We start from the raw sequence: 15805 nt of genomic DNA on the forward strand, positions 1-15805 counted from the left end.
AAATATTTAACATTTTTTTATTATAGAAAATTTATTTTAAAACTTAATTTTACTTACAATCTGTGGAACATAATTTTTTTTTACTGTCTTTTTTATTTATTTACTTATTTATTTATTTATTGCTGTGTCTCACTCACAGATGTTTTTGTGATTATTCAACTTTTTTTTGCGTGCTCAGTTTTCATTATTTGTTATTAAAACAAAATTTATCTTTCTACAGGGTATGGCATATTTGGAAGAGCTACGAATGGTGCATAGGGACTTGGCTTTGAGAAATGTTTTATGTAAGTTTCCTTTTTTGTGTTCTTCTAAAATTAATAGACTTAGAAATAATTTATGGTAATTTTAATATTAATTTTGAATCTTTCTTATTTTTAGTGCAAACTCCAGGTTGCATTAAGATAACTGATTTTGGTCTTGCAAAATTTTTGGATACCAATGAAGAAGAATATAAAGCAGAGGGTGGAAAGGTATTTTGAAATGCTCTTAGTTTCTTTCATTTTTTTTTTTTTTTTTTTTAATAAGCTTTTAGTTCAAACAATGCCTCATAGTTTTGAGTGAATCGTGCCTTTTAACTCTTACGACCACTTTTATTTTTTAAAAAAATCAACTGAATCTCATTTTAATTTATTCATTTAAGGTTACATTCAAATGAAATGAAATTTGAATCTAAATGGATATTTTTCTTTCCAATAGATGCCAATTAAGTGGTTAGCCTTGGAATGCATTCAGCACAGAGTATTCACTCACAAGAGTGATGTCTGGGCGTTTGGTGAGTTTTTGAAAATTATTTTTTTCAGTTTTTGCATCTTTTGTTTACTTACTGGCTGCATCTGTTCAAATTGGTTTACCTCTTCTGATGGAAAAATAATTAAAGATGATAAAATAAGAAAATTAATGCATTATTTGTTTGAATACATTTGAACTTACAATGTTATTTTGTTATGTTTTTAAGAAGTCATCATATTTGAAATTTGTTTTGAATCATGCTACAAAATGTTTTCAAATGGAAGATATTGAATTAAATAAATCATTATTTTTGAAGGGGGGAAAAAGGGATTAAATTGAAAATTCATAAAAATGATTTCTACAATCCAAGTAAAATGTTGAAAAAGAAAACTAAATTGAATTTTATGTAATTTCAAATGTACCAATTGGCTTGGGGGGGGCACTTTGATATTATAAAATTCATGTGTATCTAAAATTAATCAATGGAAAAAGAGATGGAATTTTGACCTTTATGTATGACATTTTTTTTTCATCCAGCCTAATTAAAAATTAAAAACTATATAAGGAGAGTATTTCTTTTTAAAAGCCTTTGAGTATTTACTAGTAGTTTATAGCACTTAAGAATTTGTAGGATTTCAATAAAATTTTCTACGGAGCATAAACTAACTAATATTATTGAAGTTCATTTTAAGGTGATATAAAGATTGTTCTCACGCAAAATTGTTTCAAAAGTTGTTAATGAAGAACTGCCCAAAAGTTTAATATTTTTGTGCAATTTCAAATTAATTAAAATTTAATTAGTTTTGATATTTCATATTACCATACTTTTCCCCTTGTTTCAAAAAGAATATTTGCTTTCATAAAGATAAGACAAGCATTATAGATTTGTATCTATTGTGTATGATCTGTTGTTTTAGGAAGGCACACATATAGACACTCTGTTTTATGTAAACATAAATATATATATTTCTGTGATATTTAAACTTAAAATTTTTTCTTTATAACAGGTGTTACTGTATGGGAGCTGCTGACATATGGTGCCCGGCCATATGAAAACACACCAGCTCGTGAAGTTCCTGATCTTTTAGAAAAGGGTGAACGATTACCACAGCCCTCTATCTGTACCATTGATGTCTATATGCTGATGATAAAATGTAAGTTCTTATTCATTTACAGGAACTTAATAATTTTGATGTATAAATATTTGCATATAATAATTCTTATTATTAATATTGTACTTTTTGTAATAATAATATTGTACATAGTAATGCATATGTAATGTTAGTTATTTGCAATTTTGTACATTTTAGTGTAATATTTAGGACTTTATGCAGTTGAAATGGGATTGAATATAATACAATTTATCTTCGATATCTTAAGTTTCTAAACTACGCTTAGCTTAAGTTTATAGCTTTGCATTGTTTAATTTTATTTAAAAACTGTGTAAAACGTGTTTTTATAAATAAGAAATTATATTTTGTATATTTTATTGCATTTACAGGTTGGATGCTTGATGCTGAGTCTCGTCCTACTTTCAAAGAATTGGCTGATCAGTTTTCTAAAATGGCGAGAGATCCTGGCCGATTTCTAGTCGTCAAGGGCGATAAATTATTGCAATTGCCATCTTATTCTGCTCATGATATTCGAGAACTCATCAAATCTATTGGTATGACAGCAGACGTTCCTGGAGTGGTGATGGATGCAGAGCAATATTTGCATCCAAAACTTGATGATGAGCAGAGAACGGAAACAGATTCCATTGATAAAAGCAAGGTAAAAAGAGAAGCAATATACTATGATTAATTTTTCTTTGTTACTTCTACTTCTTAAACTGTAATACCATGTAGGATCATGGAAAGAAAATTTCAGTATTGCAAAATTTTAGACATACATTTTTCTTTCTGACTTTTAATATTTGCCTGCAAAGACATTAAAAAATAACATTTGGCTTCATAAACAATTATATTTAAACTTTTTGATTAATTATTTTAATGCAGTTTCCTTTTAGTTATTAATTAATATTAAATTTACTTATTTGCTTCCAAATGTAGAATAAAAGAATGTATATTTATTTGCTGTATTAATTTGTTTTTGATACTAAGAGTCATTAGCATATGACTCTGTCTGTACAATGATAGAAAATTTTGAAGAAATTCTTTACTACTATTTCATAAATCACAGGCTGAAGTGATTTAATGACAATTCTTATGGAATTGGTAATTAGTATTTTTTTTTCATTTATCATAATTTTATTTCAGTAGCAGTTTTGATTGCTTTATAATATTATTGTAACATTTTTATGAATAATAGTGCAATGTCTTTTCGTATAAATTTACTAATTTCATGAAATATTTAGCTGTATATTGTATCTATAGTTTAATAGAATTCTCTTCATTTACATTCAGTATATATCTTAAATTGATTGTGTATTTTGCTTTTGAGATTGTTTAAAATTAAAAATTAATTTCAAAATTAATTTTGTAGCCTCCAGAAAACAGAAGCACTCCAAGCACTCCAATTGGCAATCCTCAACTACCGGAACTGATGCCAAATGTGCCTGTATCCAATAATTCAACAATGTGGTACAATGGCCAAGTGGTGAGTGACCAACCACCTCCTGTACCAAGATATTGTCCAGATCCTTTGATGAATGGCATGACAAAAGGTAAGAAATTTTTGTGATGAATAGCATATCAGATTTATATACATATTGCATTCCCCATAATGCATGCCGATCATGATTTTGTTTATTTGCAACTAAAACACATTTTATTTTTCCAGTGGATTTGTATAAATATGATCCTAATGATAAGTACTTAAGCCAGCAACCAGCCTTGCCAGTTGATGAAGAGGATTATTTAATGCCCGCTTCTTGTTCTAGAGGTCCATCTGTTCGATACATGGACCTCATTGGTGATGCAAATCTACCTGGTAAGCATTCACAAAGTATTGTCCAGTCATTTATCATATTTCTTGTTAAGAAATGAAATTAAAAATTATTTGCCATTTTGCTTGAGTTAAATTACTAATTTAACATAATATTTATAGATTGGTATACTGTTACGATTTGAATGTGTTATAAGTTTAGTGAATTTAAATTGAGTGTACACAAACAGAAATTTATTTACAGTAAATATTTACTTACAATACAGCAAAAAAAAAAAAAAGTCAGCTACAAAAACAATGAACTGTCTTATTCATAGAACATGGGGAAAACTGAAGACACTACATGGCAGTTTAACTGATTCTTTGTTATATTCAGTAGTTATGTCATGGTTAGAAATACTGACAACGCATGCCACACTTACTCAATGAAAGAAGATTTAATCTGCGATCGCAGCTGATTTGTTATATATTCTTGGGAAACTCTCCCAAATAATGTACATTTATAAAATTTATAACAATATTGTCTATAAACTGAAATATCATTGATGGGGAAAAGAAAAAAAAAAAAAAAAACATTCAAAATGTTCTACAGACTGGCAGTTACACCTAGAGCTTCCAAAGTTGACATAGTTTCTTCTTGAATAGTAGATGGTCAATATAGGAGAGTTTTTCAAAATTTTAATTAAAAATTGATTAATCAAAATGTTTCAAGTAATGTTAGATTTATATATATATATATATATATATATATAAATCTAACATTACTTGATATATATATATATATATATATATATATATATATATATATATATATATATATATATATCAAGTAATGTTAGATTTATATATATATATATATATATATATATATATATATATATATATATATATATATATATATATATATATATATATATATAAATCTAAATTAAATTCTAATTAATTTCCTAATTTTTATCTTTATTTAACCAATATTAGCTTAATTCTAAAATATTCTCTTATTTTCTGATCCAGTTCCACCTTTTTTATTTAATTAATGCAACACAAGCTCTGTAAAAATGCTTAAATCCCTATTTGCACACACATACACCCATACCAAATGAAGGGATAAAAATCTGTCAAGCTATGCAAATTCTTTTAAAAGATGGTTATAATTCCTTTACCTAAATCAACATATGTAGATAAATCCTTATCAATTTCTGGGGTTATATTATTACACGTTTTAATATTATTGCTGTTTTAGAAGTAAATTTTTATGATAAAATGTAGACAAATCAAGTCTAAGACATTAACGTATTGTGATATTATAATTGAAAAGGGTTTTTATTTCCTTTTCTTTTACCTTTCTTGCTGGATTTAAAAGTTTCTCATTTCTTTGTTTCCTTTCTAACCGGATTATTTCTTTGAAAGTTATATTACGAAGTTTGTTATTAATTAAAATAATTTTTGTGACTTTCACATTAATTTGAGGATGGCAATTATTTTGTGCTGTAATTATGTTTAGTAACCATTCATTGGTATTATGTCAAACAACACTACAAAGAATTGTAAGATGTACTTACTACATGTACATGAAAAATGCTGCATGTTTTAATATCAAATAGCTGTAACTGTGCTTCTGTTGGAAATTAGATTTATCGTACTTATAGAGTTACAGATAATTGGCATTCCAATACATAACTTCAACAAATTATTTTTTAAAGTAGAAAGTTATTTATACTTTAAAAGTATTACTAAGCCTGGGCAATTATGAAACTGTAAAATTGTATGTTTTCCAATTTTTATTAGATTTCTGACTGGGGTTTGAGTATTAAATCATTTCTTATCTAGATTTTAATTTTTTTTAAATTTTATTTTGTATTAATTTTTATAATTTGTTTTCAGAAACGGTTGGTGTGCGGCCAATAAGTCACTATCATTATATTCCTGACTTCATTCCTGTTCGTCCGCGTGGTATGGACAATTTAGAGTATCACATGATGAATGACAGTAGTGCCAATAACCAGCAGCAATTGCCACCTTTTCAAAGGCTACCAAGTAATAGCACTTCAGAAGAGACTGAATATATGACCACGAAACGTGAACTCTTACCATTGACTCATCATCGAAATGAGACAACAGTTTAGTGCATTTATTAGTCTTCAATTAGTGCCTATGTACAGTGGGACCAATTCGTGTTTTGTTTCTATTGAAACGCTATATTGCAGCTATTTTGTACAGTGAATACCATTTTCATAGTGTTTTGAGAAGTGCCTTATAAGAAACTGTTTTCTCGTTTGTAAGAAGGCTGAAATTTACAAGTAACGAACATTCACTGTTTGAATAATGATTGTAAAAATTGTCGCCAACATTGTGTTAATCTATTATTTTGTTATGAGATTTTTTTTTTTTTATTGAAGGCAATGCAACATTCATGTGATAAACAACTGATCATCATATTTTCTGATGCTATTTACTAAAAAATTTTTAAATATTTATTTTTTTACTCTAGCTGCCTCTGTGTAGGCAGTTTTCTATTTTTATAAAACTTGTTAGTTGTATTTTCTAAAAACAAAATTTATTTCTACACATATCTGCTATGTTTTCTTAAAACTTAGCATTTAAATTTTAAAAAAAGGTGTGCCTTAATTTATTTATTTACATTAAAAATATGAATAATAATCTTACTCTAAAACTTAATGGAGAATCTGATTAATTTTTGTGAACTTTTATTAGAGCAAAAAAGCATTTAGTATCCTAACAATTGTTACATATCTTTTAATCATCTTGTTTATTTTCTAAGAGGTGTTTTTCATAGCTTTGTTCATTAGGCAATGTACACATTCATTTGGTTATTTTGCCATACTTCATTACAATTCATCATCTTAATACATTGCATATTTCATCACATTCATTCAGTTTCTTTTATGGACTCAATTTACCTCGCATATGAATGTACATAAATGAACATTTCCAGTGTTAGTGCAAGTTTTAAGTACCTGGGATTTCAGCTCACACTGTCTGAATGGCAAACATTCTGAACGATGGTGACTTCGGAGGTTATGAAAGAAAATGGAAATGTATTCCATGGAAAAATGTGATTTCTGCACTGGTTATACTTCACTCTTTTTCTCATAAAAGATTGAGCGCTTAAAAAAAAACTGTTTTTCTTACCTGAAAATTGTTAAAGAGGTTATTGAGTTGCTGCAGTTTGAGTGCCATATGGCTGTGTTATATTTGCTGTTTAGTCATTGTTTATGTTACAATATTTTTTTTTCTTGTTCAGTGTGTTAATATCTTCACTTTCAGAAGAATAGTATTCTGTCATTTTTTATCCTTCTCAGTTTTTAGTTGTCTATTTATTTAAATAGTTAAAAATTCATTATTTTATATCGAGCAAAATGTATCCGAGTGACATTAATGAGACTGAAACTGTGTTTCAGCTGGAATTTACTTTCTTAAAAAGTATATGCCATTTGATATGATCATCTGCCTTTAATATGAATGTTTGAATTTTTTTAATGAGATATTAATACTTTTGCCTAATTTATTCTGAAAATAAATTAATTTTTATTCATTAAGCAAAAAAAAAAGAAGTTTTTTGTGTTAATTAAGCTCATATTTTAATAAATCCTGAATTTTTTTTCATTAAAATCGTCCTATGTTGCCATAATTTAATTTTTTTTTTGTCATTCTTTGCGAAACTGAAATTTTATTTTATTTACCATTATCATTTAATTAAATATAATGTCTTGTAGCTACAATTAATAATAAATTAATAAAGCTAAAATTAAATAAGGGCTTTTATTCTATATTTCAAATCATTATGAATAAATTTAAATTTCTAATGTTTATGCTCATAGGTATTAATAATAAGTATATTATTTATGCACATAGGTATTAATAATAACTATATTATTAATCATACATATATATATTTATGATAAATGTGTATAATGGCTTTCCTCCAAAAATTATTAATTCGTTACTAATGGCTAAGTAAACATGAAAACTTAATGTCAAGTGAATGTATAATGAAAGTTAGATATCTGCATAATAGTATATATATATTATCAATAATCATCATATATAATTTTTTTATTTTTGATATCTAATAAAATTTACTCATGAAAACCAAAATAAGTTAAATTATTCTTGCCTATTCAGTGTTACGTTTTTTGTAGAACAATTTTTTATTCTTCGATTCATTAGATTTGTATTGTGTGGCAATCTGAAATGTGATAGTTTTACAATCAGGTTTTTCAGTCTTGTGATTTTTCGCTCATCTGTGAGAATGCTGTAAATCCATTGATCTGGAATGGCTCAAAATGTTTTTAAAATGTTATTTGTTAAAATAGTTGTTTTATTGAGTGCAAACTAAGCTTTTATAAATATATATTATATGTATGATTTCGAATCACTTGTTCTTGCTTTTAGTGAATCTGAAATTTACTACACTCGTTTTTGCCATTTTAATATACTTTTTTTTTTGTAAATTTTTGTACATTCCTTTATTGAAGTTGTGTTGGCTCTACAACACTTTCTATTTTTTAAATTTTTTTCCCCTCTCATTGCATTTTGGAGGATATTTTTAGATAAAATTTCTATCTGTTCTTGTAAAAATGTACAAAATCATTATTTTCAGAAAGTGTTTAGATGCAGTATTTTAATGTTGCAATAAATATTTTATAAAAAATTCAAATGATGTTATTAGACTGTTATTTAATTATGGTATTATATTTAACATTACACATACATTGTTGTATAAATCACTGAAAAATATCAATGCATCAAAATTAAACAAATTAAATATTGATGGCTTAATAATCTCTCTCATTCTCTTTTAAAAAATGTATCAATCTCTTTTCTTATCAAATGTAACCGTTTAAATCTCTCTCTCTCTCTCTCTCTCTCTCTTTTTTTTTTTTTTTTTTCATATGCAAAGAGAAAATATTACTATTATCAAATTCTAACCTCAATATTTTGATGAATTTTCACATTTTAGATCTGTTTGAATTTGAAACACACAAGCATTATCAAAATTATTTTAATTGGTCTGTGAATATAATTCAAAGCTACAATGAAGTAATTGGATGAAATTTGGTATTTCAACTTTTATGTCGGAATTATAAATTTTTATTACTTTTCATTGGGGAATTCAATACAAAATTTATCAGTATTTGCCAGAAGCTACAAAATGAATAAGGCATACAGGTTTGATAAACAGCTATAATTCTGATGAATCCTTCTTTTTTAACTTTCTAGAGTGAAGAAAATCATGTAATTAAATATTTAACAATATGAAAAAGGTATGAATTTCTGAGCAACAATGTAGTCTTTTGTTGGAAAGTAGACAAAAGTATTTTTCAGAAAAATTTTCAAAAACTCAGGAAAAATTTGCACATTTATTAAATTGGTAAAAAGATATCTTTAAAAATTTTAGAGCGATTTAAAATTCCTTTTAGTGCAACAATACTTTCGAAAGTTATAGCGAAAAAAGTCGAAATTCAACTTAATTCCTGGTTAATTAAAATTTTAAAAGAAAAAAAAGCTCCAAAATACACATCCTTACCCTTTAAGGCATAAAGGTTATCATTAAAATATCGAAAAAGCGTTTATTTCAATTAGCAAATTTTCATCAAAGAAAGAATCAAAATTTATGAAAATACTTTGGCTTTTTTGGGGGGAAATTCATAAAAAGTTAGAAAAATTAATTTTTTTTTTATATTACCATAACCTTAACAAAAACTTATTATTGAGTAAAATGTTTTTCTTAGAATATCTATAGGTACATAAAGTGTCATGTTTATTCTATCTGTAATAAAAGATATATTTTGCAAGAAAAAAAAATTAATCGAACTGTAACAACTGGAGCTATATATATCACAATTCCAATTGTGATGTATTTGAAAAATAAAATTTCCAGTCACATCATATTATAACTAGGGATTGCAATACCGGGATACCGAATACCGGTATTTTGAGCCATTTGTACAATTTCGTAATACCGGTATTCACAGGTTTAAATACCGGTTTTTCGGTATTTACTAGAATTTTTTAAAATTGCCTCCACTATATGTTCAGGTATCGCGAACATAGCAAAATAGTATGCGTTTTTGTTTTTATGTCTCCATAACGGGCGAAATTAATTAGCTAATTAATTGCTTAAATCTAAATTAGCGAAACATGGATTATCCCTGAACGAAAATATTGTATCCATAACGACTGATGGAGCAACAATTATGAAAAAAGTTGGAAAGTTGATTGGTGCAAATCAGCAGTTGTGCTATGCACATGGAATTCAATTAGGAATAATAGATGTGTTATACCGAAAAAATAAAGAACAGAAGAATCCAAATACTGTGGATATAGAAATTTCGGATTCAAACTTTGAAAAAAGTAAGAGTGAGAGTGATATTGACAATGAAGATAATGACAATGTAATTGTGGAAGAAGATATTGCTAATGAGGATGAAATATTAACCTATCACGAATTGCTTCCTATAATTTATAAAGTTCGAAAAATTGTTAAGGTATTTAAACGTTCCCCTATAAAAAGGATATATTACTAAAATATATACTAACTGAAAATAAAACAGAATATATGTTAATATTAGATTCTAAAACTCGTTGGAACAGTTTACTCTTAATGATAGGACGATTTTTGAAACTGGGAAATCCAATCCAAAAAGCAATCATCGACTTAAACCTGTAAATTAATTTTTCAGATAGTGAATTCGGCTTCATATCCAGAACTATATCAGCTCCACTTCCAATAAAACTGATTATTAAGGCAATATATCGGAGGGATTTTAATTTATTAACACCTAATGCAACAATAAATTTCTTATTGCAGTCACTGAAAGAACAGCACACATCACTATCTGAAGAATTTATATATTACATTGAAAAATCTCATAGAAGAAAGGGATACCGAAATAGAAAATGTCTTATGGTATTTACATAATTCTAATGATTTTAAATATGAAAATGAAAAAGAAGAAAAGAAAAGAACTAATTCAAATCTGATTTAGAGTAAATTTTCTTGAAATTGTTTACCCACAAAACTATCCACATTCGAAAGAATTCGGTTCAATTATCGAAGATTATGATGTCACTACTGTCGATAGTGAAAAGGAATTGTCTCTTGAACAAAAATTATAATTAGCGATAAATAAAATTTCAACGAACCAAAAATACAATACAGAAATCAGTTATATCCAAAACCATCCGACGGGAAATTGATTTATTTGAAGATGAGGGATTTAGAGGTAAATACTTGGATAAAGTATATCGCGCATTGCTAACAGTACCACCAACTACCGTAGATGCCGAAAGAGCGTTTTCGACAACTGGTAATTTTTACACAAAATTACTTTTCAGGCTTAATGACAGTACAATTGATGCATTACGTTTTTTAAGATCACATTTCAAAAATTTGTAATAGTCCTACAGACTGAATAGTGATATTTACACTTTTTTTGTGATTTAAATAAATAAGATGCTTCTTTACTTTTTTGTGATTATATACTGTTATAATTTATAAGTTACAAATTATTTTTGTGATATTTACACTCTCTAACAAAACTGGCAAATAAAACAAAGAAACACCTATGTTTTCTTTCTTTTTCTGAAATTTCTAATACCGGTATTAAAACCGGTATCCCGGTATTAAGATTTAAAAAATACCGAATACCGGTATTGAAATTTTGGTCCGGTATTGCAATCCCTAATTATAACAAAACTTTGTAGAAAGTTTTAGAAAAAGGGAAATTTTAAAAAGTAAGGAATATTTTTAAAGATTTTATCACATATCTGATATCTGTAAAATACTTCCTATATTAAAGGGGAGTAGAAAAGAAAATTAGATCTTTGTATAATAAATGAAACCGTAGAAAGCGAAAGTAACAAAAACTTCTGGAAAATTCTGGAATATAAGAATTTCGAATTTAATTTATTGTTAGTTCAGTAAAATTAAATTCAGTGCTTATTTGTAAAATATTATAAACTATTATTGAATGTAATAAAAAAATTCCAACGATTTTGAGAAATTTAAGAGTTACTTAATAAACGTATATTTTTCAAAGCAAACCTAAAAAGCATGATAATATAAATCCTTCTGTATTCATTCAGTTCATTATCAGCAGATGGAGCCACATCCTTCATTTAGAAATTTCTATTACGCGCTGTACTTTTGTGAAGGTCTAGTAATTTCGAGAACATTCGATACCAGATGGCACCACGAGTAAAGAAATGGAAAGAGCGAGAAATTTCTCGATACTTCAACATAGGGTATAAATACAACTGCGAGCGCAGCGCGAGGCATAGAGAAATCTGAAAAAGTGATTTGATAAAGCGAATTTCAACTGTGATTTCTTGCTTTGAGCAAGGTGTTCTTCTGAATATTCGACATTGTGCTGTATTTAAAAAAAGATTGAAAAGAAGAAATATCTGTTTTGCGAATTCAGAGACTGTATTGAAGATGCCTAGTGGAAAAGCTCCTGCAATTGGAATTGATTTAGGAACGACCTATTCCTGTGTTGGTGTGTTCCAGCATGGATGTGTAGAAATAATTGCCAATGATCAAGGCAACAGAACAACACCCAGCTATGTTGCCTTTACAGATACTGAGAGACTGATTGGTGATGCTGCGAAATCCCAAGTAGCCATGAATCCTGAGAATACCATCTTCGATGCAAAGAGACTTATTGGTAGAAAATATGATGACCCAAAGATCCAGCAAGACTTGAAGCACTGGCCTTTTAAAGTTATCAACCACGGAGGTAAACCTAAAATTCGAGTGGAATTCAAAGGCGAAGCGAAGCTCTTCAACCCAGAAGAAATAAGTGCTATGGTACTAATCAAAATGAAAGAAACTGCAGAAATGTATCTTGGCCAGAAAGTCACAGATGCTGTCATCACAGTTCCTGCTTATTTTAACGACTCTCAGAGACAAGCTACGAAAGATGCTGGCAAAATTGCGGGACTGAATGTTCTCAGAATTATCAACGAACCTACAGCTGCTGCCTTGGCTTATGGACTGGACAAAAACCTACGAGGGGAGAAAAATGTCCTAATCTTTGACCTAGGTGGTGGAACCTTCGATGTTTCTATTTTGACAATTGATGAAGGGTCCTTATTTGAAGTAAGATCTACTGCTGGTAATACTCATCTAGGTGGTGAGGACTTTGACAATAGAATGGTCAACCATTTCGTGGAAGAATTTAAACGTAAACATCGCAAGGACATCAGATCTAATCGAAGAGCTGTTAGAAGATTAAGAACTGCCTGTGAGAGAGCAAAGAGAACCTTGTCGAGCAGCTCAGAAGCGAGTATTGAAATAGATGCCCTCTTCGAAGGAATAGACTTTTATTCTAAGATAACTAGAGCAAGGTTTGAAGAATTGTGCATGGATCTCTTCCGTTCAACATTAGAGCCAGTAGAACGTGCTCTCAAAGATGCCAAGTTAGACAAAAGTAGTATCCATGATGTAGTATTAGTTGGCGGATCCACTCGTATTCCTAAAATTCAGAAGCTGCTTAGTGACTTCTTCAATGGAAAAGAACTGTGCATGTCTATTAATCCAGATGAAGCAGTGGCTTATGGAGCAGCAGTACAAGCTGCAGTCCTAACTGGTAGTACAGATGACAAAATTAAGGATGTACTATTAGTTGATGTAGCACCTTTATCTCTAGGCATTGAGACTGCTGGTGGAGTAATGACAAAAATCATAGAAAGAAATTCAAGAATTCCATGCAAGACTTCTCAGGTATTTACAACCTATTCTGATAACCAGCCTGGTGTAGATATTCAAGTCTACGAGGGTGAAAGAGCCATGACAAAAGATAATCACCTCCTTGGGAGATTCCAGTTGTCCGGAATACCACCTGCACCAAGAGGTGTTCCACAAATTGAAGTCACTTTCGACATGGATGCTAACGGAATTCTCAATGTTTCTGCTCTCGACAAGAGTTCCGGAAAGTCTCAGAGTATTACCATAACCAATGATAAAGGAAGGCTCTCTAAAGAAGAGATCGAAAGAATGCTCAACGAAGCTAAGCAGTATGAGAAAGAAGACCAAGAACAAAGAGAAAAGGTAGCCGCAAGAAACAGTCTTGAGAGCTATGTGTACTCAGTGAAACAAGCTGCTGATTCTGCACCAGAAGACAAATTATCATCTGCAGACAAAGCCAAAGTGAAAGAATCCTGTGAGAATATTATTCGATGGCTAGACAATAACACTTTGGCGGAAAAAGATGAAATAGAACACAAATTGAAAGAAGTGCAATCAGAATTAAGTCCATTAATGACAAAAATACATCAAGCAGCCAGTGCTTTTAATCGTGCAGGAAGTGGATTTAATGCCAACCAGCAAACAACTGCAGGATCTGGCGGTCCTACAATTGAAGAGGTAGATTAGAATATCTATAATTAGGACTTAAAATTTTTGATAAATAAAATTAATGTAAATATGTATATACGATTCTATGTGCATGGTAGAGCTACATGAAAGTCTAGTCTCTGTAAGTATTTTCATTCTTCGATGTAAGCATCTTTATATTTATTATATATATTGTAATTGTTAAAGAAACATTCCAATAAAAATTGAAATTTAAAACTGATTTGTGTCTGTTTATTTCTTAATGGTATGACATTAGTTTCTAATATAAACTTTAATTTTGAACTAAATATTATTATTATTATTATATGAATTGATTTATATTTAAGGATTGATGAATATTGATAATTTTAAATTTAATATCATTTAAACTGTTTTGATTTTTTACTTTTGTTATTATAAAAGAAAACTAAATATTTTGGATTGTTTGACTACAACAGTAGATAAATCCTTTACATATAAAAGAGGAATTAATAATATAGAGAAAAGGAACCTAAAGATAACATGTTCAAAAATTATGAATTTAACAGTAGATAAAATTATACAGGTTTGTCAATTCTGAATACAGAAATAAATATCTAAGAAATTGTATTTATAGTTATTATATGATAGATAATTATTTATTCCTTTATAAAGGATATAATAGTGATTATAAGATCTTAATAAAAACATGTTTAAAAACTACTGGAATGATGGCATAATAACATATTTTTGTTAAATTTTAATTTTAAAAAATTTATAGAATTTGATTTATAATAAATTAGTACACATGACGCTAATGTGAATTACATAAACCAAAAGTTGATTGTATTTATGAAGAAACAAAACTATATTTATAAAAATAATGTTATCCTTAAATTTTAAGAAAGTTTTTTTTATTAAAAAAAATTATTAAATTCTGTTTGAAAAATGATTTTAAAAAGTTTATATATATATTTGCTAGAGCATTTAGAAGCAAAATAACTTTTTAAAAATATATCTCTAAAAAAATGAATTAAAATTTTTGTTTATTACATTTAATATATAAAGCTAGTATTTTTTTAATGATATTTATTATAGTTGTGGTAAACTATAATAAATGTGATTTCTCATTATTGAAATTTAAAAAAAACTACAGAATATATGTATATTAAAAGTCTAACAATCCATTATCTTTTCTAAATAAAACACCTCATGTTCAGCTCTTTGAATTTTTAAAGTCCATGAAGTTTTACCATCCATTTAAATATTAGTAACATTTCAGATATCTTTTTACATCTGATTTTTTTAATGTTTTACATTGATAAAATTTTATCTTTTGTTTTGCACTGCATACTCAACACCAGGGTTTTTTTAATCTTAGATATGATATAAATCAAAAAAAAAAAAAAAAAAAGAAATCCAGAATGTGGTACTGTTGCACACTTTGTATCGTAAATTCATATATTAAAACGATTTGAGAGAGAAAATTATTAATTTCTAAATTCTGCTATTTAAGTATTGTCATAAAATACGAGGAGATAAATGTATATGACAAAAATTAATGTAAAGTTGCTAATGATTCATTTAGGATTCCTCATTCTTGAAAAAAAAAAAGTTCTATTTGAAAATGCAGCTCTGCTATAAACTTGAATATTTTCAAAGTAATAACTGTATTTATTACTTAACTGTGAAAGACTAAAAGTCGCCAACTGTAATACCAGAAACCGAATTGGCATTGCAACCCTAAAAATTTATTGGAGGAAAAAAGGTATTTGTTTAGACTCTTTATATGAAGTTTAGAGGGGAGGGAAAAAATCGTCTTTTTTTTTTTTTTTTTTTAGGAAATTTTAT

General features: G+C 28.0%; 2 protein-coding genes across 5 annotated transcripts in view; both read left to right on the forward strand.

Moving 5' to 3' along the window:
• Nucleotides 1-8241, forward strand: part of LOC129974995 (epidermal growth factor receptor-like) — an 87007-nt gene extending 78766 nt beyond the window's left edge. For all 4 annotated transcript variants that reach the window (XM_056087845.1, XM_056087846.1, XM_056087847.1 and 1 more), the window contains exons 23-30: nucleotides 221-284; nucleotides 379-470; nucleotides 697-772; nucleotides 1737-1883; nucleotides 2231-2502; nucleotides 3214-3394; nucleotides 3511-3660; nucleotides 5500-8241. In XM_056087845.1, coding sequence (XP_055943820.1) covers nucleotides 221-284; nucleotides 379-470; nucleotides 697-772; nucleotides 1737-1883; nucleotides 2231-2502; nucleotides 3214-3394; nucleotides 3511-3660; nucleotides 5500-5741 — 1224 coding nt within the window. In that variant the 3' untranslated portion in view covers nucleotides 5742-8241. The remainder of the gene's footprint in view (nucleotides 1-220; nucleotides 285-378; nucleotides 471-696; nucleotides 773-1736; nucleotides 1884-2230; nucleotides 2503-3213; nucleotides 3395-3510; nucleotides 3661-5499) is intronic.
• Nucleotides 8242-12076: 3835 nt separating this feature from the next.
• LOC129976015 (heat shock protein 70 B2-like) lies at nucleotides 12077-14014 on the forward strand. Its single transcript, XM_056089348.1, has one exon. The coding sequence runs from the start codon at nucleotides 12077-12079 to the stop codon at nucleotides 14012-14014; it is 1938 nt and encodes a 645-aa protein (XP_055945323.1).
• The last annotated feature ends 1791 nt before the right edge of the window (nucleotides 14015-15805 follow it).

The sequence above is a fragment of the Argiope bruennichi genome, chromosome 7 (assembly GCF_947563725.1).
Source record: "Argiope bruennichi chromosome 7, qqArgBrue1.1, whole genome shotgun sequence".
Taxonomy (NCBI): Eukaryota; Metazoa; Arthropoda; class Arachnida; order Araneae; family Araneidae; genus Argiope; species Argiope bruennichi.